Genomic DNA, 17,801 nt, shown 5'->3' on the forward strand with positions numbered 1-17,801 from the left:
ATGCGCTCAGGTCAGCTTTCCCGAAAGCTGTGGGGATCAAGCAAACGGCTCAGCCAGATTTCATCAGGAGAGACTGAATATAACACTCAAGATTCCAAGTGATTGCTGCTTCTACCTTCTCTCATGGATTCCAGAAACATGTTTAATTTTTTGGTCACTTTAAATGTATATCTCAACTTTCAGGGGCTTGATTCTTAAGTCTGTTAACGATGAACCTATAGTAGAGGTATAGTAATAAGCATGTGTACTCATGCAAGTTAGCTGGCTTGCATATTTTTTCTTAACTGTGTTGGATTGGTCACAGCACAATCCCTGTCTAAATAGCTGCTAAAACTGTGTTTCAGAAAAGAAGGAAAGAAAAAAAAAAAAAGAAAACCAAACAACACCGCCCCTCTTCCCAAACCTCCAAATGCAAGTTTGCTAATTGAATTTCAGATAAGTAGCGTTTGATTTGAAGGTGAATAGGGCTTGATGCTCCTTGATCACGAAGAAGATATTTGGCTTTCCTTTGGTAGCACTGTAATTCCCCAGCAGTAAATTAAAATTCTGGCAGTTGCAGTGGTTGAATTCAAAACTGGGATAGCTGACAGTTATGACCTTTTAAATATGGGGGGTTTAGCCCAATGAACAATTTCTTGCAATTTGTTCCTGTAAATGGCTATTGCTATCTTCTTTTGCATAGTTCCAGCTTCAGGCTGCTCTGCAAGGAACATCTGTGTTGCACTACTTGATTATCAGAAATTGTTTAAAGTACAGACATGAATAACTTCAGAGAAGTTGAAGGTGGTGAAGGAGCTGAAGGAGGTAGGAAATACTTGCTGCTGAAAATTATTTAAATGGTTAAACTAAACTAAGGCACACCAAGAAATTCTGTAATATATTTAATATCTTGAAGAAAAAGAGAGGAAGAATCAATATCTATATTGGTCAAAGATCAGTGTGTTTCTTTAGTCAGGTAACTCCTGTAAACAAAAGATAAATTTCCACTGCAAAATGATTTAAACCAACATTGCAGCACAATTTAATTAAATAGTACCTGTTTGATTCTTGCTTGGTGTTCACCAAACCCGTTGTTAGCCACGTGGGTTTTTTTTCTGTAAAAACAAGCAGGGAAACAGATAATGTATCCATTTTCAAGGTGTGTTTAAGACCTGGGAAAAGAAAATAACAGATCCTTACATGCCCTATATCCAACAAAGCAGTTTTGGTTTGTATGCTATATTTTGGAGAAGCCATCACTGAATTTCTTTGGTTTAGCAATACGTGATGATAGAAGGGTGTGTGTGTTCCTATCGTTCTGACATTTTTATTTTATTGTTTAAATTATAAACCCCATACTGTTAGAAAAGCCTGGTGCCGTGGGAAAAAATAAGAATTTTTGGATCAGCGTGTGAAGGTATGTGTGCATGTGTATATATGTGTGTATGTTTGTGTATATATATGTATATACATGTACGTATGTCTATTAAAAGGAGAAAATACCGTGGGGTAAGGGGAGTATAGATATAAAGCAGAGCTGTAAGTGATTGTTAGCTAGTACGTTCCCTTTTGGCTACCCCTTTCTTCCCTCTACCATCACTTTTCTTGTTATTTTTATTTATTGAAATGAATGTGTGTTGCATCTCCTATAATTGTTATCAGATATTCCCTGTGGCTGGGGAGCTGTTGAACTACCTGAGGAAATCTATAATGTATAATCTTTTCATTAACTTTTAGCACAATATTTATTAACATTGTAGAAATAGTAATACCTTTTTACCCTGCAAAAGGATAATCTTTAAAAGTTCTGTTAAGTCTCATTAAAACTGTTTTCTCCTCCTCAGTCTTTACTGGAAACAAAAATCCCTTTTAATGACTGATCAGTGTGCTGTGTAAAGAAAGTTGCATTGCTTTTTCTTAACTTTTGTAAGCTAAATAATCAGATTAGTGAACAAGTGCAAGTGGATCTATGCATAGCTGCAATGTTCTGACTAATCACTGTGATAGACTGGATTGTCTGGAAAGTTAGAAGAAAGTAAGAATTATTTCCCTTAGTCACTTGCCAAGAGAGCATTAAATTTTCAGAAGTAGAGCAGTGTGGGTTTTTTCAGACTCCATGTATGTAAAAAAACCCAAACAACTGAACAAAAACAACCAACCAAAACAAACCACCAAAAATAACCTGAAACCCAAACACATCCCTTATTTTCAAATAAGCTATAGAGAAGTGAAAAATACTATTTTTAAATCGATTACCTATCTAGTAAGAACACTAAGGATAGTACTGAGTATGCATATGAGAATGTGAAGTGTGCTTGTCCGTTATGGTTTTGTGAAGAAGGGATTTTGGAGGAGCTTTTTTGAAAGTGGTTTAGAAAAAATTCAGTTCAGAATACGAGATCTTTCTGTGTCATGGGAAGTTGAAAAAAAGAGCTCATTCGGGGCATTGAGTTGATGGTTTTTATCAGTATGCATAGGTGTTGTGTTTAAATGCATATATGAGGTTAAGTGTTTACTTGCAGGGGAAAGGGGGCAGGGAATGATGATGTTTTGGCTAGCAGAATCAAGTGGAGAAATTAGGAGAACAGGTCTTTTGTAATTTTTGTTGAGAGCACAGCTTTCTTCTTGTCACTTGCACAGACAAGGTTTGCGTAAGGTCGCAAACATCCTACTGGGGGTTACATATGTTTATACAGTACTCATGTGAATCTTTTTGGTAGTTTAATATTAAAGAATACTGAACTCACTGTGTCAGTGTAAGTAAAATACAATGTCATTGCAATAATTGGGGATGAAAGAGTTTATGGTGAAGAGCTTTGATATTTGAATACCACCATTTCAGTGCATCACAAGCATTGGGTGATCTTCACAAGTATCTGGGACAGCTTTAGATGTGGACAGTTCTTGGGTTCTCAAACTCGAGGCTAGTTTGTGCTCAGCACAAGGCAGCAGCAGCAGAATGCGGGAGGGACAGGTGAGCTCTGAGCTGCTTCTGCTCTACGCCGAATGGCAACATCCATTGCCTTTTGATCTTGTATTTGGCTCTTGAGGAACGCTTAGCGTTCTTCCTTCTTGGAAAGACCTTGGAAAGGAGGTTTGAAGGTCTGCACTTTGCCTTTATCTAAAATCACCTTTAAAAGATACAGGTCATACATGTGAGCGTTAGCTGGTATGTTGTTTCCTTTGGCTTTAACTGATTTGTGCAAGTCTTTTTTAAAAGTAGAGAATAACTTTTCTGATCAGCTGTTCAGGCTGGTTGAATTGCAGTCTCTTATGCAGTGCACTGTGAATTAGTGAATTGACTTTCATATTTTTTTGATTTCCTCAAGTGAATAAAGTTTAGGATCACGTGTTGTTTTTCATGTAGTATTGGCAAAGTAAGATTCTTCTTTGGTTTTGAACTAAGATTTATTTAAGTGTAAAAAGTAAAGCTGTGAGATGAGAGACTTCTGATAAGGAATTCAGAATAAACAAGTCTTAAGTGACAGTTGTTTCATAACATTACATTTGTCAAGATCTTTTTGATGGTATCTTCTTTTAATTTTTAGAACAACCCTCGTGATACTTATCAAAGCTTAAGATATGCTTACCTTTGAAGCAGAGTAATTAAGTAGGAGTGTAAATATATGTAGTAAACAAAACTGAAAACTGACTCTCTTTTCATACCTGCATATAAATAATATCAAGTAGTTAGCGGTATTGAGTAACTTCTCTGTAGCACAGTTTTGAACTTGCACACCAAAGGATGATATTTAGAAGACATCTCTCCTTTATTACAAGTAAAACGTTTGTTAAATTTCTCTTTATCAATTTACTTGTTCTTGATAGTATTTTTAGTTGTCTTTATAGTGAAGAATCTTACCTAGTCTGTGCAGTTTTTGTACTATATAAGCATTCAGGAAGTGAAATGTTTGCTGTTCATGTTAGCATCTGACTTGTGTGAATTATTTTTTATCAATGTATTAACTAATATGTGCTCATAGGATATCTAGAAACCACATCTTCCATCTTCCGTGTACCTTACCACCACCAGCACAAAATAATAATCCCAATCTTAAACTAACTGCACTTCTGATGGTTAGTACACATTGTGGAAATTAGCTCTTAGGAAGACTATTTAATTTAAGAAGAAAAAAGGAAAACCCAATAGCACAGACATGTATTATAGTTGCTTTGCTAATCTACAACATTGATAGAAACAAGCTTTTTTTTCCTGCTGGTATACCTTAGATCATGAATATTATCACAGAACAGGTTTATCAAAGTCTTTACAGGCTTTAGTCTAGTCAATTGGCTGCTTTATAAAGATATTCTTAAAAGTTGTATTTCTGTGCCCTTTAAATGAAATGCAAAGAACTAAGTTTCTGCACTGTAAAAAAATCTGTATGGGACTGGTAACAGTCCTAAATCAGTCTGCTTTAATATGGTCCTGCAGGAATGATAAATTTATTTTTATTTGTAATGTACAATAATTGGGTAGATCTTTTTACTCTTGCCTTAGTCAATGGGAGCTGTATACCTCACTTTCCTAGACCATGTCTCCCTCTTCCCTGTTCCTTCTGCAAGTCTTTCCCAATCTTAATTAACAAAACCATTAGAAAACATATGTACAACAATCAGATGCTCCACAGATTTTATACTATGTGTGTGTATTTACTTGAAAATGTGTACCGATATACCAATTATGGTATGGTAGGGAGCTTTAAAGCTAGAGAGGGGAGCAGAACATGTGTCAGCCTCCTTCAGCTCCTATATTCAGAGTCTGTGTAGACATTTCTCTGTATTGTCACCTGAAGGCACTCCTTTCTTCCACGGTTAAAGGCGCCTTGCTGGCCGGGTTAGATGCTGTGACTGGGTGCTCTGAGTACTTTTTTTTTTTTTCCCCATTCAAAGAATTAAAAAACCCCAAACCAACACATATAAATGCATATCATAATGTGAACCTAAGACCTGACCTAATAAATACTGTTAGATGAAAGCACTACATAGGGTTATATTTAGTTGGGTGGAAATTCAAACATGTGCTTCAGTGCTTTCTAGAGTGGGCTTTTCATGCTTCTTGGTTTAAAAGCTATGTCAGTTTCAGCTGTGAACATGACACTCCTTAGTAGTCTCCTTTTGGGGAGAGTAACAGTTTTTGTGCAGTGGTATGCATGTGGGTTCATCGTACACCAATGTTAGATTCAACTGAAGTGTTTGGAAGATATCTTCCCCTCCATCCCAGGGAGCCAAATTCTCATTATTACTAATTGCTCTTGCTAGCATGTACTTATAAAGGAAGCAAGGGTTTTCTGAAAAGCTACTGCAGCTAAAAAATATTTTTGGGGGCTAAATTTGGTTGTCCCCTTCTTCACTATTATAGTTATCCAGATGCCTGAACGCAGAAATACTTCTGAGTGGCGGCATAGCGCACTCTGCACAGTTTGAGTTGAGTGCTGTTCATCTTAGTGCAGTCTTGAACACCCCATCTGTGAGGAACTGTTTGTAGTGTTTAATCAAAGGTACCCTTTGTTAGCTTTTAATTCACCTTTTTGCTGTGCATCTGTGGAAAATTGTTGTGTGTTTCTTTTAATTACCGTTTACCCAAATGGCCCAGATAAAATCGGTGTTTCACTTTTCAGGAGGGAGTTCTTCCAGTTGTGTGTTCTTTCGTTTTTCATCTACTGGACTTGGGAAATTCGGCAAGTATTTCCAGAGCTTCGGTCTGTGGTTATACTCAGCACAGACACAATTTCATAACACATTTTCTGTCCCAGAAGCATGATTGTCAGTATAGATTATGGTTTAAAGCTGCTAAGGTGTTTTGAGATTGAAATATAAAACATCTAGCCATATATATCATAGATCTAACTGAACTTAGAAGCCACTTCTTTATTTAGCTTCCTATCTAGTCAGTATTTTCCTCTTGAGGGAGCCATATTTTATGCCTTGAAGTAACTTTTTAAAATAAACTTAGTCTTGCACCTGACAGCACTGCTTTAGTCATACATAACTGTGAGCTGTTGCTTAAAGAAAGCCATGAGGGGGAAAAAAAATAATAAGGAGAACTTGCAATACGTGTTCTAATTCAGTCCCTTACTATGCAGGAGCGCTTAATATAAGATTAGATAAATGTAAGACTTAACCTCCATTTGGTCAGTGTTTTGATGGAAGCTGTGACACTACTCAGTGTGCTTGATGAATTTTTACTAATGAGGGAGTGAAAGCAAAGGCCTTACAGCAACAGTTAACCATATATTCTGATAATTCTTACAGATTGTGCAATTACATGATTACAAATGGATTTTTAAATGCCAAAAAATGCCTTTTTTTAAGAGCTAAATGTTAGGTCTGAGGAGTGTCAGAAATACCTGCTTTCAAAAATGACCCTTCAGGCACTGTAATGAACTTGCTGTCAGTCTTCTGTGCAATATCTTTCTCCCTTCTGGGTGCTTTAAGAGTATACTGTATGTCTTATTTTATTTTACCAGTATGTTTTAAGAGTGTGTATATTGGCTAATGATGGGTGTTTTTCTGTACAGCATGGTGGAAGATGTTTTAAAATTTTGCACTTTTCTAGGATTTGCAAGTTTGTAACCTGACAATTTTTAACATGCACACTTTTGTACATAATTAGCATTGTATATATTTAACATGAGTCTGAAGCAAATAAAAGTAATTGAATGCATAACTTCTCCCTTTATTAATAGCACAGAAATTAAACTAATAGTGTGGGATAACACTAAACGAATAATTCTTTCATTTAGCAGGTAAAGTTAGGCAGCAGGGACAGGTGGCTTGGATGTCCAGTCTTAATTGCATTAAAGTAACTTTTTTTTGGTGGGGAAGGAATCAAAGTGGATACATGAATGTACAGACCCTTTCAGACTAAGAACAGCAGTGATTACTCAAGTATTGCAATAAAAATTGTCTTTTTGCTGGGAAGGAGAGATACAAGTTGTGAATTAGGGTGGGGAAAAGACTCCACGAATGCATATTTATTTATAAAGCTAAGGTTCTCCACCCACCCTGGGACTAGAAGCATCTCTTTCCTTCCTCCTCATTGTCTTCCCATATATTTTTTCACTGCAGAATGTGCAAGGCTACAGATTCTGGAGATTACTGTCAATCAGGAGGAAACTGAAATCTGTTCCAGGCTCATGTTCAGTTGGTTTCTTACCCCTGTAAACAAGAAAAACCATGCTGTGAGCTTTAACAGGAGCTAGGACTGCTGTGCTTCCATCTGTTACTAAGGACAGAACAAGGCATCCTTATTCATAACAAGCAGTTTTGACTCCCTTCCTTGCCTGCATCATGGGACATACATACTAGATTTCTTAGTTATATGTTCATATGTTTAAAGACATGACTTCCCTTGTTCTAGAGTTCAGCGCATGGGGACCAAGCCAGCGTTCCCCTGCCCTTCAATAACAGAGCTGACTACTGGGGCTCTTTCTGCGAACAGTGACTGTAGTTTGAAAACACAAGCATCAATGGATGTAATGCCATAGCACTTACTGGGTAAGTCAGAGTGCTGTCGTACTGCCTGCTCTTTTGGAGCATAAAGCAATACTTGTATTTTCCCCCAAAAATAAATGGAAGCAAGGGATTAAGTAACTTCTGATGTAGGGTACAGGCAGCATGTGCCAGGAGTCTTAACAGAAGTCTTCTTTCCTGTCTGAAGGAGGGTATCAATTTAAATGAAGCATTTACCTCAGAAACAGACGTGCTCCTGTCACTCCTTGCAAGGTGGCTTTGTCTCCTTCCACTAGCAGCATTGCACCTTCCCGCAAGCCCTAATGGTGATGGAAACATTAAATGTTATTTTCAAGCTATTTAAAAGGCTAGAATGCTTGTCACAAGCAGGCCAGTCTTAGTGCAGCTCGCCATTACTACAGACAAGGCTTTCTCACTCACCTATTTCTAACAAAGATGTCAAGACAAAATTGGGAGAGTTACCTTGTTTTAGAAGCTGGTTTTCTTGTTTATTTTTCACTTTTAAAGGAGAAACCATTAAGGAGAAAAGGAAAGTGTGGGTTTTTTTTTCCACAACTACTTCTGCTACCACCATTCTTAGATCCAGTTTGTGCCAAGCCACAGCCAGCTGGGTTTCCTAGAGCACAAACTACACTCCAAGCTCAAGCACAGGGACAGGAAACCCAGAGGTCGCACTTCCTCACTGTAACTACGAACATACTACTGAATGAGCAAATTCAGAAACCTAGGGAGATTAAAACAAATTGTAAAGTTAAGAATACCTGCAAAAAGATTAAGGAGCGGTATCTTAACATCTGCATGCACACCACCCCCAGCAGACAACATATGACTGGTGGCCAGTGACTAGAAGTTGCCAGAGCTGCCTAAAATACAGGGTTTGGCAACAGGACTCCAAGCATCTCATTTGTTCTAACCCATTTTCTACAAGTGAGTGAAATCCAAGGTTGAAGCTCTTAGCAAGAATGTAACTGGCCTTCCATGCCGCAGTTCTGTAAGGCTTATCAGGCTGGGGAGCCCACACTGAAAGCTGGTAAGAATGCATTTAAAATGATTACCATACTTAGAGCCATGAGCTTCATGACTGGGAACTACTACTCACCAGAACGGGAGGGGTGTTTGGTTCTTCATGATACTGGCGAATTCTTTCCTCCCTTGTTTCCTGCAACAGTGAGTGTAGATTTAGCTGCCCAGGCAGTACGGTAGGACTTGCAGCTATCCAAGCATGACACCAAGCAATTTCATAACATTAAACAAAGCTGGCACTTCCCCTCAAGGAGAATGGAGTGGCAGGTTTGACTTTAATAGATATGTATTCCACCCTTCATCACTAGCAGCAATTGCTGCAGGTTGATCAAATAACTTACACAATCCCAGTCCCCAACCCAGTCCCCAAAACCCTTTAAACTTACTTCCACTCAGTTAATCCAGTTTTTTGGTGTTTTTGGTTTGTGTGTTTTGTTTTGTGGGTTTAATGCTAGCTCCACATGCTCAACCTTGGAGCAAGAGCACTGAGGAAGATGGTGGAAGCAAATGTCCAAGATGTCACCTTCATGAAAGAGGGTAGTGAACCATGAATTTCCACTGATAAAATATGTGCTTTTTTGTCCTCAAGTAGGTATTACACTGAAGAATTTCCTTCTGTGAACAGTTCTGCCATGTTTCCTGGGTGTTTGCTGCTGAACTGAGCAACAGTAGTTACAAGAAATGGAACCAGAAGGATTTGTTGGTAAGGAAACACAGGAACCCAGCAGGGACTTGGTACAGCACAGAGCTTCCAGCCTCTTTTCTGAGAAACAGTGGAAGTTATTTATAGGGAAAAGACTGCCTGCTTATCTAGTGACAAGCTGATTAAACGAGTACCTACTTCATCTAAATTCTAGAAGTATGCTCTGATCCTCCATCTCTCTGTTGTCCCCTAATTCTTAATACTTCCTCTAACCGTGAAGGAATTTTGACTACAAGGAGGAAAGCATTTGGGCTATTAAAACATGCACCACAGAAGCTGCTCCCTGAAGAATTAACTGACAGGCTATTCAAGAATCAGCTCCTCCATAGTGGAGATGTTAGTCTTTCATGCTTGATGGTTAAAATGTTTTTCTTTCAGCTGTATTAGTACCTGTGCTTGCTCAGTACTGGATGTTACAGGGTGTGCTCTCTGCAAGGACACTGGTGCCTAGGTAGTTTCTTATACAAGATCGCATGCAATCTCAAGATCTCTTCTGATGGTTCCTTCAGATATTCCTTTAGATATTTAAGCCTCGTAATGTATGTTTAAGTTGGGTCTCCTCAAGCAGCAGGCGAGATAGACTATGGCAGGACTTTCCCGAAACACATGGATTGCACATTTGAAGTTTATCTTTCCCTGTGCCATCCCCCTGCCCCAGGCCCAATTCCATGCCTAGGTATGAAGCAACAGTATTTTAGACATTGCAAAGCTGCTGTTTGTGAAAACACTTTGTTCCGCTCTCAGTAATACTGTTGCCAACTTCTCTTCCCACTCAAAAGCCTTAGGAGGGAGCGAAGTGTTACTGCCTCACTAGCATTTCCACTTGCTCAAGGGAGCAGCTGTTAAGACATTCTATAGCTTTGTAAGGCCTCACAAATATACATTGTTGTTGCACCTCTGCACCCAGGTTACTGTGTTAGCTCTGGCATGCTTTACTTACACCCATGTGAGTGCTTTTAACATCTGGGTCCAGGTAGTGGGGGTTAATATTGAAAGGAACTAAACCTAGAGCCTGCAGGGAAGGTGGATAAACAATTGGCATGTCATTGGTAGTATTGATGCTGATGGTAGCAACGTTAGTTCCTGCGCTGGATCCCACGTAAGGAATCCCATCCTGAAAGACAAAAGCAATGATTAGTATGCAGTATTACAATCAGGAACTACATTTTATAGCATTTTTTAGCATCTTATATCATTCTCAGAGACTTAGCAATCAGATCGCACTTAGTCCACATCTCACTGCTAACTTCACAGATGAAAAGCAGAACAAGAATTCAGGTTCTGAGGTGCACAACAGCTTGTATATGTCAGTCATGGTTGTCACAGAACTACTTGTTGGATGTCCTGGACTCATAACACTGTGACCCCATCACAAAAGAACTTAGAAGGTTGTTAGTACATATATTGGACTTTACTAAGACAGATTTATTATGTGCATTGCATTTACAGGAAATACCTGCGCTAGCTTTTAACTAGCTTCTGAAGAGAGCAGCCCATCTGAAGCTGAGTACAATGTTGCCACAGCATCAGCTTACCAGTACTGTGACCAGCCAGTTTAGTGCTAGTTCAGGTATTACTATATGCTGTGTTGTAAGTGGAAGGATTCCACACAAACATGCAAGTATACGGATAATAGAACAAATTGTAAAAATAAGCTATCTTGAGAGAACCGCTGCTAGTATAAGTGTAACCAAACAGTTATCTAGACTTCACCGGTACTTGAACACTTTCTGGCTTTTCTGCCCACAACAGGCATTGAATTTCTGTATATTAAGACGGCCTAGCTACATAACCTTTTTTTCTTGGAAGCTGGCCTTTTCAAACATATTGTGCTTGCATAAATCTGCCTGAAGTTGTTTGCAGTTCCATATTGCTAGGGGAACACCTGGCTTCTGTTCTGCTCCATGGATGGTGTATCTTTGTGGTGCCTTATGAGATTTGCCACCCAGAAGGGGGCTGCTGACCAGAAGGACTCGATGGCACTCGTACCTCTCAATTCCAGATCAAAGAGGTACACAAGGTAATTACACCATTTTCAGTGTCAACAGGACATCGACTAAAAGGCATGTATGGATCCAACTCTATTAATAGTTTATTAGCACAAAACTGCAACTTGAACGTGTCTGTATCTATTAGCAAAATAGAAAGTGGACACCTCAGGCTGAAAAGCAGGGTTTCTGGACATACATTATGTCCTGCACGGCTCTTCATTGGTATTTTACACCGAGTAGCTTGCTTCTAAGGTATTATGCAGCATTGTACATCCCAAGGTCTTGCAGTCCCACATCTGGGAAACTGCCCTAGAAAGTTTGCTGACCTCAAGTCTTTTCAGGCTTCAATGACTAATGGCAGCCTTATTTGGCCACAGATCTCAGTCCACCAGGCTGCGTGAGATGGCTCAATATTTGAAGTATATTAGACACAAAGATGCAGAATGAACTTGGATTTGTCTGAACAAAAGCTTATGCATGAGATCCTGCCACTCAGACTTGGCCAGCGTCCTGTAGCATTTACCTCAAGAACTCTTTTCCTGATCTCCTGTATCAGACAGTTGTCGTAGAGAGCTTTCAGGAGACGGAATGTGTTCCCACCTCCTGCAGAGAGAGAGCCCAGCTTATTTAACATGTTCTCACCGCCAATATTCATCGAAGCTTTTACAAACTTGGCAGGCTCAATGATTTCTATGCTCTATTCAGGGTAGTATCCTGCATTGAGCAGCAGTAAAACCAGAAGCTTCAGAAGAGTGGTCACAGGGCAAGCTCTGGGCTCATGCCCCAAGTCCTTCTTGTAACACTGGTGCTGGCTCTTTGTCAGCGGACACTGCTGTAATACCCAGGAGCATGGCATTAGGACTATGCTCAGTTGGAGCCCAGTAGTCCTGAATCTTTTTAGACTTGATAAAGTGATGATCCAGCTGCGATGATTGTGTTTTATCACTGAAGTACTGTTCAAATGAATAATCTGAAATTTACTGGAGGTGAAGGTCCATTAACAAATCTCTCCTATTTCCATCCCCACCACTAAATGTAGGGTCTTACTGTTCCCCATCAAAGTACTGGTTTCTGTAGTTTCTAATGATTGCTAGGCCCAATTTTTTCGTTGTTGTTTCTACAGTGCCTGCTCTGAGCAGGACTAACCCAGTGCCCTATGTAAACCCTCATCAGGGAGCAAGAAATAAAACTTACCGATAAATATTGCTTCAGATTTCCTTACAGCTTCCACTGGATCACAAGATTCATGAATGCTGTCCAGCCCATAACCTTAAATGAAAGAGTATTTTGCTTTGCCACTTCAGTTCGGTGGAGGAATGTGGTATGTTCAATTCCTCCCTCCCCCCAAGCCAAATGTCTTGCCAGACAACTAGGGAAATTTCAGAGAACTCTACAACATAAAGTATATGTCCTACATTGGTGCAGGGCTTCTGCATCCAGCTGTACCAAAGGAAATGTTTGATTTACAGATATACATGCTCTGTATCTTAAGAGCGGAGCATTTCACTCGGCAGGCACAGGCTGAGGCACGCAGTCCTGCTGAGCATTACCGGCAAACTGGGAAACGAGAAGGAAAAAGCTGTCAGTCTTCAGCTCGGCTGCAAGTCTGAACACGATGTGCCACCGCTGGGTCTAGCATTACTGGTGCAAATATCTGATCTGATTTTTTTTTTTTTTTTTTAATGGTTAAAATGTCTGGCTTTGACAGATTTGCCTTGCTGGGGTTCGCTGAGTACAGGGAGTGCCAGGAGAGCCAGAAGGTGGATGTTTGCTGGCAGCAATCTTTCTGCAAAAGAACGGAGCAAAGTGTGCTGCCCAGGGCAGTGAGTAGTGGTTATTACTGGGGTAACAGGTTATCCCGAATGGTGGTGGGTATTGGGCGGAGGTGTCGCTGTAGGCTGCTCTGGAAAAACCTTTGCTCGAAGCAAAGCTGAGTTGCTGTTCATCACGGAAATGCGTGGCCGGTTGAAGTGCGTTATAGTAAAGGGTTTTGCTTAACACCCGCGGTTGCACGGCTCGACCCCAGGCTTAAGGCGTCAGGGAACAAACCGCGCCCCGGTGCGCTGGAGCAGGTAGAGACGCGCTCGGTGTTTAGGAAACAGCTTCCTCCCCGAGGCGCCCAGAGCGCGCGCAACACGATTTCTTCCGGGGGCCTTTAGAGTAGCTGCTAGCGGGCAGCGGGACCCCGCGGCGGACCGACCCCCCCCCCCGCCCCGCCCGCTCCCGCAGCGGCGGCCCCCCCGCGACACCGGCCGCCTCCCCCCTGCGGCGGCCCGGGGCGCTGGGGCCGGCCCCGCTTACCCCAGCTCTCGAACTTCTCCCTCGCGGTGCGGGCGTAGGCGTCGCGGTCGTGCAGGGCGTAGGGGACGAAGAGCACCCGCTTCACCGCCCTGCGAGGAGAGAGGGGAGGCGGCGGTCAGAGCTGGGGCGGCCGGGCGGGCTCCCGCGGGCCCTGCGCGGTGCTTACTGCCCGAGGAAGCTCTGGATGTGCTGCTGGCAGTGGCCCAGGTACCCCCCCGCCGTGCAGGGTGGAGTTGGAGACCAGCAGCAGGCGCCGCGGGCCCCCCATGCCGCCCGGCGCCGTGCCCCGCCGTCGGTGCGCGCAGCCCGGCCCGGCCCCGCTCGCCCGGCCCGGCCCGGCCCGCCCCTTCCTGCCCCGCCGCGGCCCGCGGGGTGGGGCCCCGCCGCTCCCGCCGCCCGGCCCGGCCATGCTGGACTTCGCCATCTTCGCCGTCACTTTTCTGCTCATCCTGGTGGGCGCCGTGCTCTACCTCTACCCGGTAATGCTGCTGCCGGTACCGGGCCCCCGGCGGGACGCACGGCACAGCCCGGCCCGGGGGGCAGGCAGCGAGCGGCCGAGAGGCCCGTCCCCCACCGCGCCCCGGGCCCTTCCCGCCGCCCCTGGGCCGCCCGGCCCCGTTCCGCTGCCCCACGCCCAGAGCCCGGGCCCGCCGTGGCAGCCGCCCGGCCCCATCCCGCGGCAGCCCGGCCCCCGCGCCCCGGCCCGCCGCGGTCGGTACGTGCCGGTGGCTGAGCCCACAGGGGGGCTGCGCCGGCTCCCCGGCAGCTCAGCTCGGCGTCCGTGCGGGTCTCCGGGGCGAAACCTGGGGGCGAGATCTGCGTGGCAAACCCGACCCGGGAAATCTGTACGCGGGGATTTACCCCCTAACCGGGTGGGTGATGCTGGTGTGCCCGGTGGGCCAGGCACGCGCTCAGGTCGATCGGCCTCGTAAGCCTTGGCAGGCGCGAGGCCTGAAGACGTGGCTTAGCCAGCTCTTGTTTAACGTTGCGAGTGGCGTAGCAGGATTGTGGTGGAAAATCCATCTCTCCCACTGGGAAGCTGTGGGACTTGTGCAGAATCTGAAGTTCAAGGGGGTTGATGCGTGTCTTTTTACCCTAGGCATCTAGGCAAGCTTCAGGTATCCCTGGGCTGGCTCCAACTGATGAAAAGTAAGTGATTTCCATCCCAGCACTGATCAAGCTCAGCATTGGCAGAGAGTGCTGTTCATGACGAGGTATCCTCTTTGTGTTCCTCAGGGATGGCAACCTGCCAGATATCATCGCCAGCAGCAGTTTGCATGAGTTCCTGGTGAACCTTCATGAGAAATATGGCCCACTGGTCTCTTTCTGGTTTGGAAGGCGTCTTGTTGTCAGCCTTGGCTCCATCGATCTCCTGAAACAACATATTAACCCCAACCGATTGCGTAAGTGTCCTTTGCTTTGTCTTTGAGTCCACTGGTTTCTTCTGGCCGTGCTGGGCATCCTATGTCCAAGAGAGCTGGAGTTTCGTTCAGAGTAGAAAGAAAACGAGGCTCAGTGTGCAGCTGAAATAGCGGTTAAGGTATGACTTTGGACTTAAGTATTAGTGGCAAAGAGTTGCTGCTGTCAAATGGCCATCAAGAAACGAGCATGCTTGTGCCTTCTACCATCTCCCTACAGGCAAATGTTTATGGAAAAGATCACTTGAAACAGCAAGGTGAAGGTCCTGTAGCTGCTTGGCATACATTTGAAAAGCAGTTTGAAATATAATTTAAGAGGGGAAACTTTGCTAAAGTAAGTCTGAAAACTACTGTGCTAGTTTGCGATAGCTCCCATGTGTGGTTCAGTGTAGAGGTTTTTAAAGTATTATTTGAAGTTGTTCTTTAACTTTTGTTTTTCTTTTGCGTGTAGAATTTTGTGCTCAAAACCTTTAATTGATCTTCCAGTCTTGGAAGTGGTCAGTGGTGCTGGTAGCTGAGTTGACAGTCTTAGTCCTGGGAAGGTATTTTAATTTATGATATAAACATTTTAGGTGGGTGTTTTGCTTCCTAAGGGGATCACAGACGTTTAAGTTAACGCAGCTGATATTTGGGTTTACCCTCTTGTTTTTCCAGTTTTCATCTTGCAAAGTTGAATGAGGTGCTGGTTGTACACGTCTGACCTGATCCTTTAGGCTGCCTTTAGGCACAGGCAGGTATCTCAGCGTTACTTAGTGCTGAGGTTGTGGTGGGTAAGCGTCCTGTACAGTTGCATGACAGGCTCAAAAAAATGGTGATGATCTGGGGAAAGAGTGGGAGTTCATGAAGATCAGCAAAATGCAGCTGATAGCAATAACACTCCAGAAGGTGGGAACCCACCCTGAAAAATCTGGATGCGCTCAAGTGTGTTTGGGGGAAGTTGAGCAGACAGTCACTTTCTCAAAGCTCAGGGCAGTGGTGACAGGCCCCTGAGCAGGCAAGTTCTCGGAAATGTTCTGAATTTGGGAGTACGCAAATACTGGAAAAAAACAGATACAGTGCAAATGCAGGAAACAAAGTGAGCCAGGCAGCGACCGACTAATCTAGTGTCCTGCTATGCCAAGGGCTAAACATATTTTTTTTAAGGATGGGGATAAATAGGAAATGCATGCCATACTTCTTTGGTAATTAGAATTCTAGATAAGGAAAGTGATAGAACTGTGTTTCTGTCGGGGTTTCAGTTCAGAATTTGCTTGGACGCCACTCGGATCATCACTGAAGCTGGAGGTAATGGGATATGAGAAGTGAAAGAGGGAGCGAGGCTGGATTATGTTGGGAAAGCGAAGTGCTGAGTTGGGGAGGTGAAATACTCCCACTTAGGTTAGCAGCCTGCCCTGACGGTGTTACGCTGGGACCCCTTGTCAGCACAAGGAAGCAGAGTCAGATGGGCACCCCTGAGGGCTGGGATAGCAGAAACAGTGAGAAGCAAAAGCAGGCTGCACTAATTGCCTGCAGGATGACATGGCCGTAGAAAAAAAGAAGAGGGTACATTGAGTCATGTGTTTTCTGTAGAGAGAGGAAAGCATCTAGGCTATTGCACAAGATGAACATGAGCCAGACCTGGAATCCCATGTATGGCTCTGACCTCTGTACTTGGGCATGATTTTGGGTAAAGCAAGTGCAAAGAAGGGCTGCCAGCGCTCTCAGAGGAGCAAGGAGCCTGTCATGCAGGAGGAGCCAGGGACAGTGTGTTCTGCCCCACAGATGGAGGAGCTTATGGCGGCTCCTTCTAAAGGCAGCAGTGGCAGGTTTAAGGAGGAGGGTTCTCATGATCTGTACTGAACTCAGACCTGAAAAAGCAGCGATGTTAGTTGTATCAGTGCTTTCCTTTTAGCACTGATGCTTGTCAGAAGTGCTCAAACTTTATTAGAGGTGAGGAATCTTATTGTTTTTCCTGGAGGTTTCAGGTATAAACAACATGTAGTAGCTTAGCTGAGTGGTTGTAGCAAAACACTTGCTTCCTCTACCATTTCATGGTGAGTGGTTATAAGTGGTAGCTCTCAGCCACAAACTGGCTCTAGGCAGCTTGTAGTTTTGTTGGAGGCCTGGTCTTGCACACATCTCTTCTGTGCACACGGTGCTGTGGGGCAGGAGACAGCCCACTGTGAACTGGCTCATATCCAAGTCGTGGCTCTCCAACGCCACCAAAAAACTCTTGCCATGCAATTTCTCCTCAGTCTGCTGGGGCACCTGAGGCCAGAGCTGTTCTTCGTAGGTGCCTGCTTGTTGGTTTCCAAGCTGGAGGTGTAGGGTTTGTCTCCAAGTAGCAGAGAAAGGTTCCTTTCATCACATCTGTGTGTCACAGGTATGGTCAGACTTCTGGGAGAGAGAGAGAGGTGCTGGTAGTGCATCTCTTGTGAGAGCCTTGAAGTTGGACTAATTGCATTCATAATTATTAACAGGTTCCCCATGCCAGCAGACTGTTTTTTCTCATGCTTAAAGCAATGTTTGAAGCTGGTATGATTTCATGACCTCCTTAAAGCTTGGTTGAGATGAATTTGCAAGGAGAATTCAAAGGAAGTAAAATTTTGCTGCTGTTACTGGTGATTCCCATGAGAGGCTTTGGGGAAGCAGTCCGGGCCTCCAAAGGGTGTGGATCTGAAGAGAGTAGACGAGTTCAGGACTGCCGGCATCAGTGGGTTCACAGACCCACTTGGAACACTCCTATGAGTTGATGTCACCTTTTGTGTTGGGCCAGCGAACCTGAAGCACCCTGAATGCTGAAGATGGAGCTATGGGTCGTGGCCTGTTTGAGCCGGACAGCTTTGTTGCTGTTCTGTGTTTGTACTGTGCAGCTTCAGAGGTCCTTTCCGTCTCTGATGTTCAGTTCTGCTTGGCATCTGTCTTGACTAT

General features: G+C 43.6%; 3 protein-coding genes across 11 annotated transcripts in view; 2 read left to right on the forward strand and 1 right to left on the reverse strand.

The window, feature by feature from the left end:
* Positions 1-6,646, forward strand: part of NBEAL1 (neurobeachin like 1) — an 89,238-nt gene extending 82,592 nt beyond the window's left edge. For all 7 annotated transcript variants that reach the window (XM_037398763.1, XM_037398761.1, XM_037398764.1 and 4 more), the window contains one exon: positions 1-6,646. In XM_037398763.1, coding sequence (XP_037254660.1) covers positions 1-102 — 102 coding nt within the window. In that variant the 3' untranslated portion in view covers positions 103-6,646.
* On the reverse strand, positions 6,638-13,947 carry LOC119152959 (alpha-aspartyl dipeptidase-like). The gene is given in 9 exon segments (XM_037398771.1): positions 6,638-7,140; positions 7,672-7,754; positions 8,555-8,614; positions 10,122-10,295; positions 11,696-11,775; positions 12,367-12,441; positions 13,474-13,562; positions 13,640-13,689; positions 13,691-13,947. Coding segments are annotated over 9 exon segments (921 nt in total). The 5' UTR covers positions 13,922-13,947; the 3' UTR covers positions 6,638-7,061.
* Positions 13,841-17,801, forward strand: part of LOC119152957 (cytochrome P450 20A1) — a 15,684-nt gene continuing 11,723 nt past the window's right edge. For 2 of the 3 annotated variants that reach the window (XM_037398768.1, XM_037398770.1), the window contains exons 1-3: positions 13,846-13,952; positions 14,573-14,622; positions 14,710-14,876. In XM_037398768.1, coding sequence (XP_037254665.1) covers positions 13,881-13,952; positions 14,573-14,622; positions 14,710-14,876 — 289 coding nt within the window. In that variant the 5' untranslated portion in view covers positions 13,846-13,880. Of the gene's footprint in view, positions 13,953-14,572; positions 14,623-14,709; positions 14,877-17,801 lie in introns of all 3 variants that reach the window. The other variant, XM_037398769.1, reaches the window with a different exon arrangement.

Source organism: Falco rusticolus, chromosome 8, assembly GCF_015220075.1.
Source record: "Falco rusticolus isolate bFalRus1 chromosome 8, bFalRus1.pri, whole genome shotgun sequence".
NCBI classification, from domain to species: Eukaryota; Metazoa; Chordata; class Aves; order Falconiformes; family Falconidae; genus Falco; species Falco rusticolus.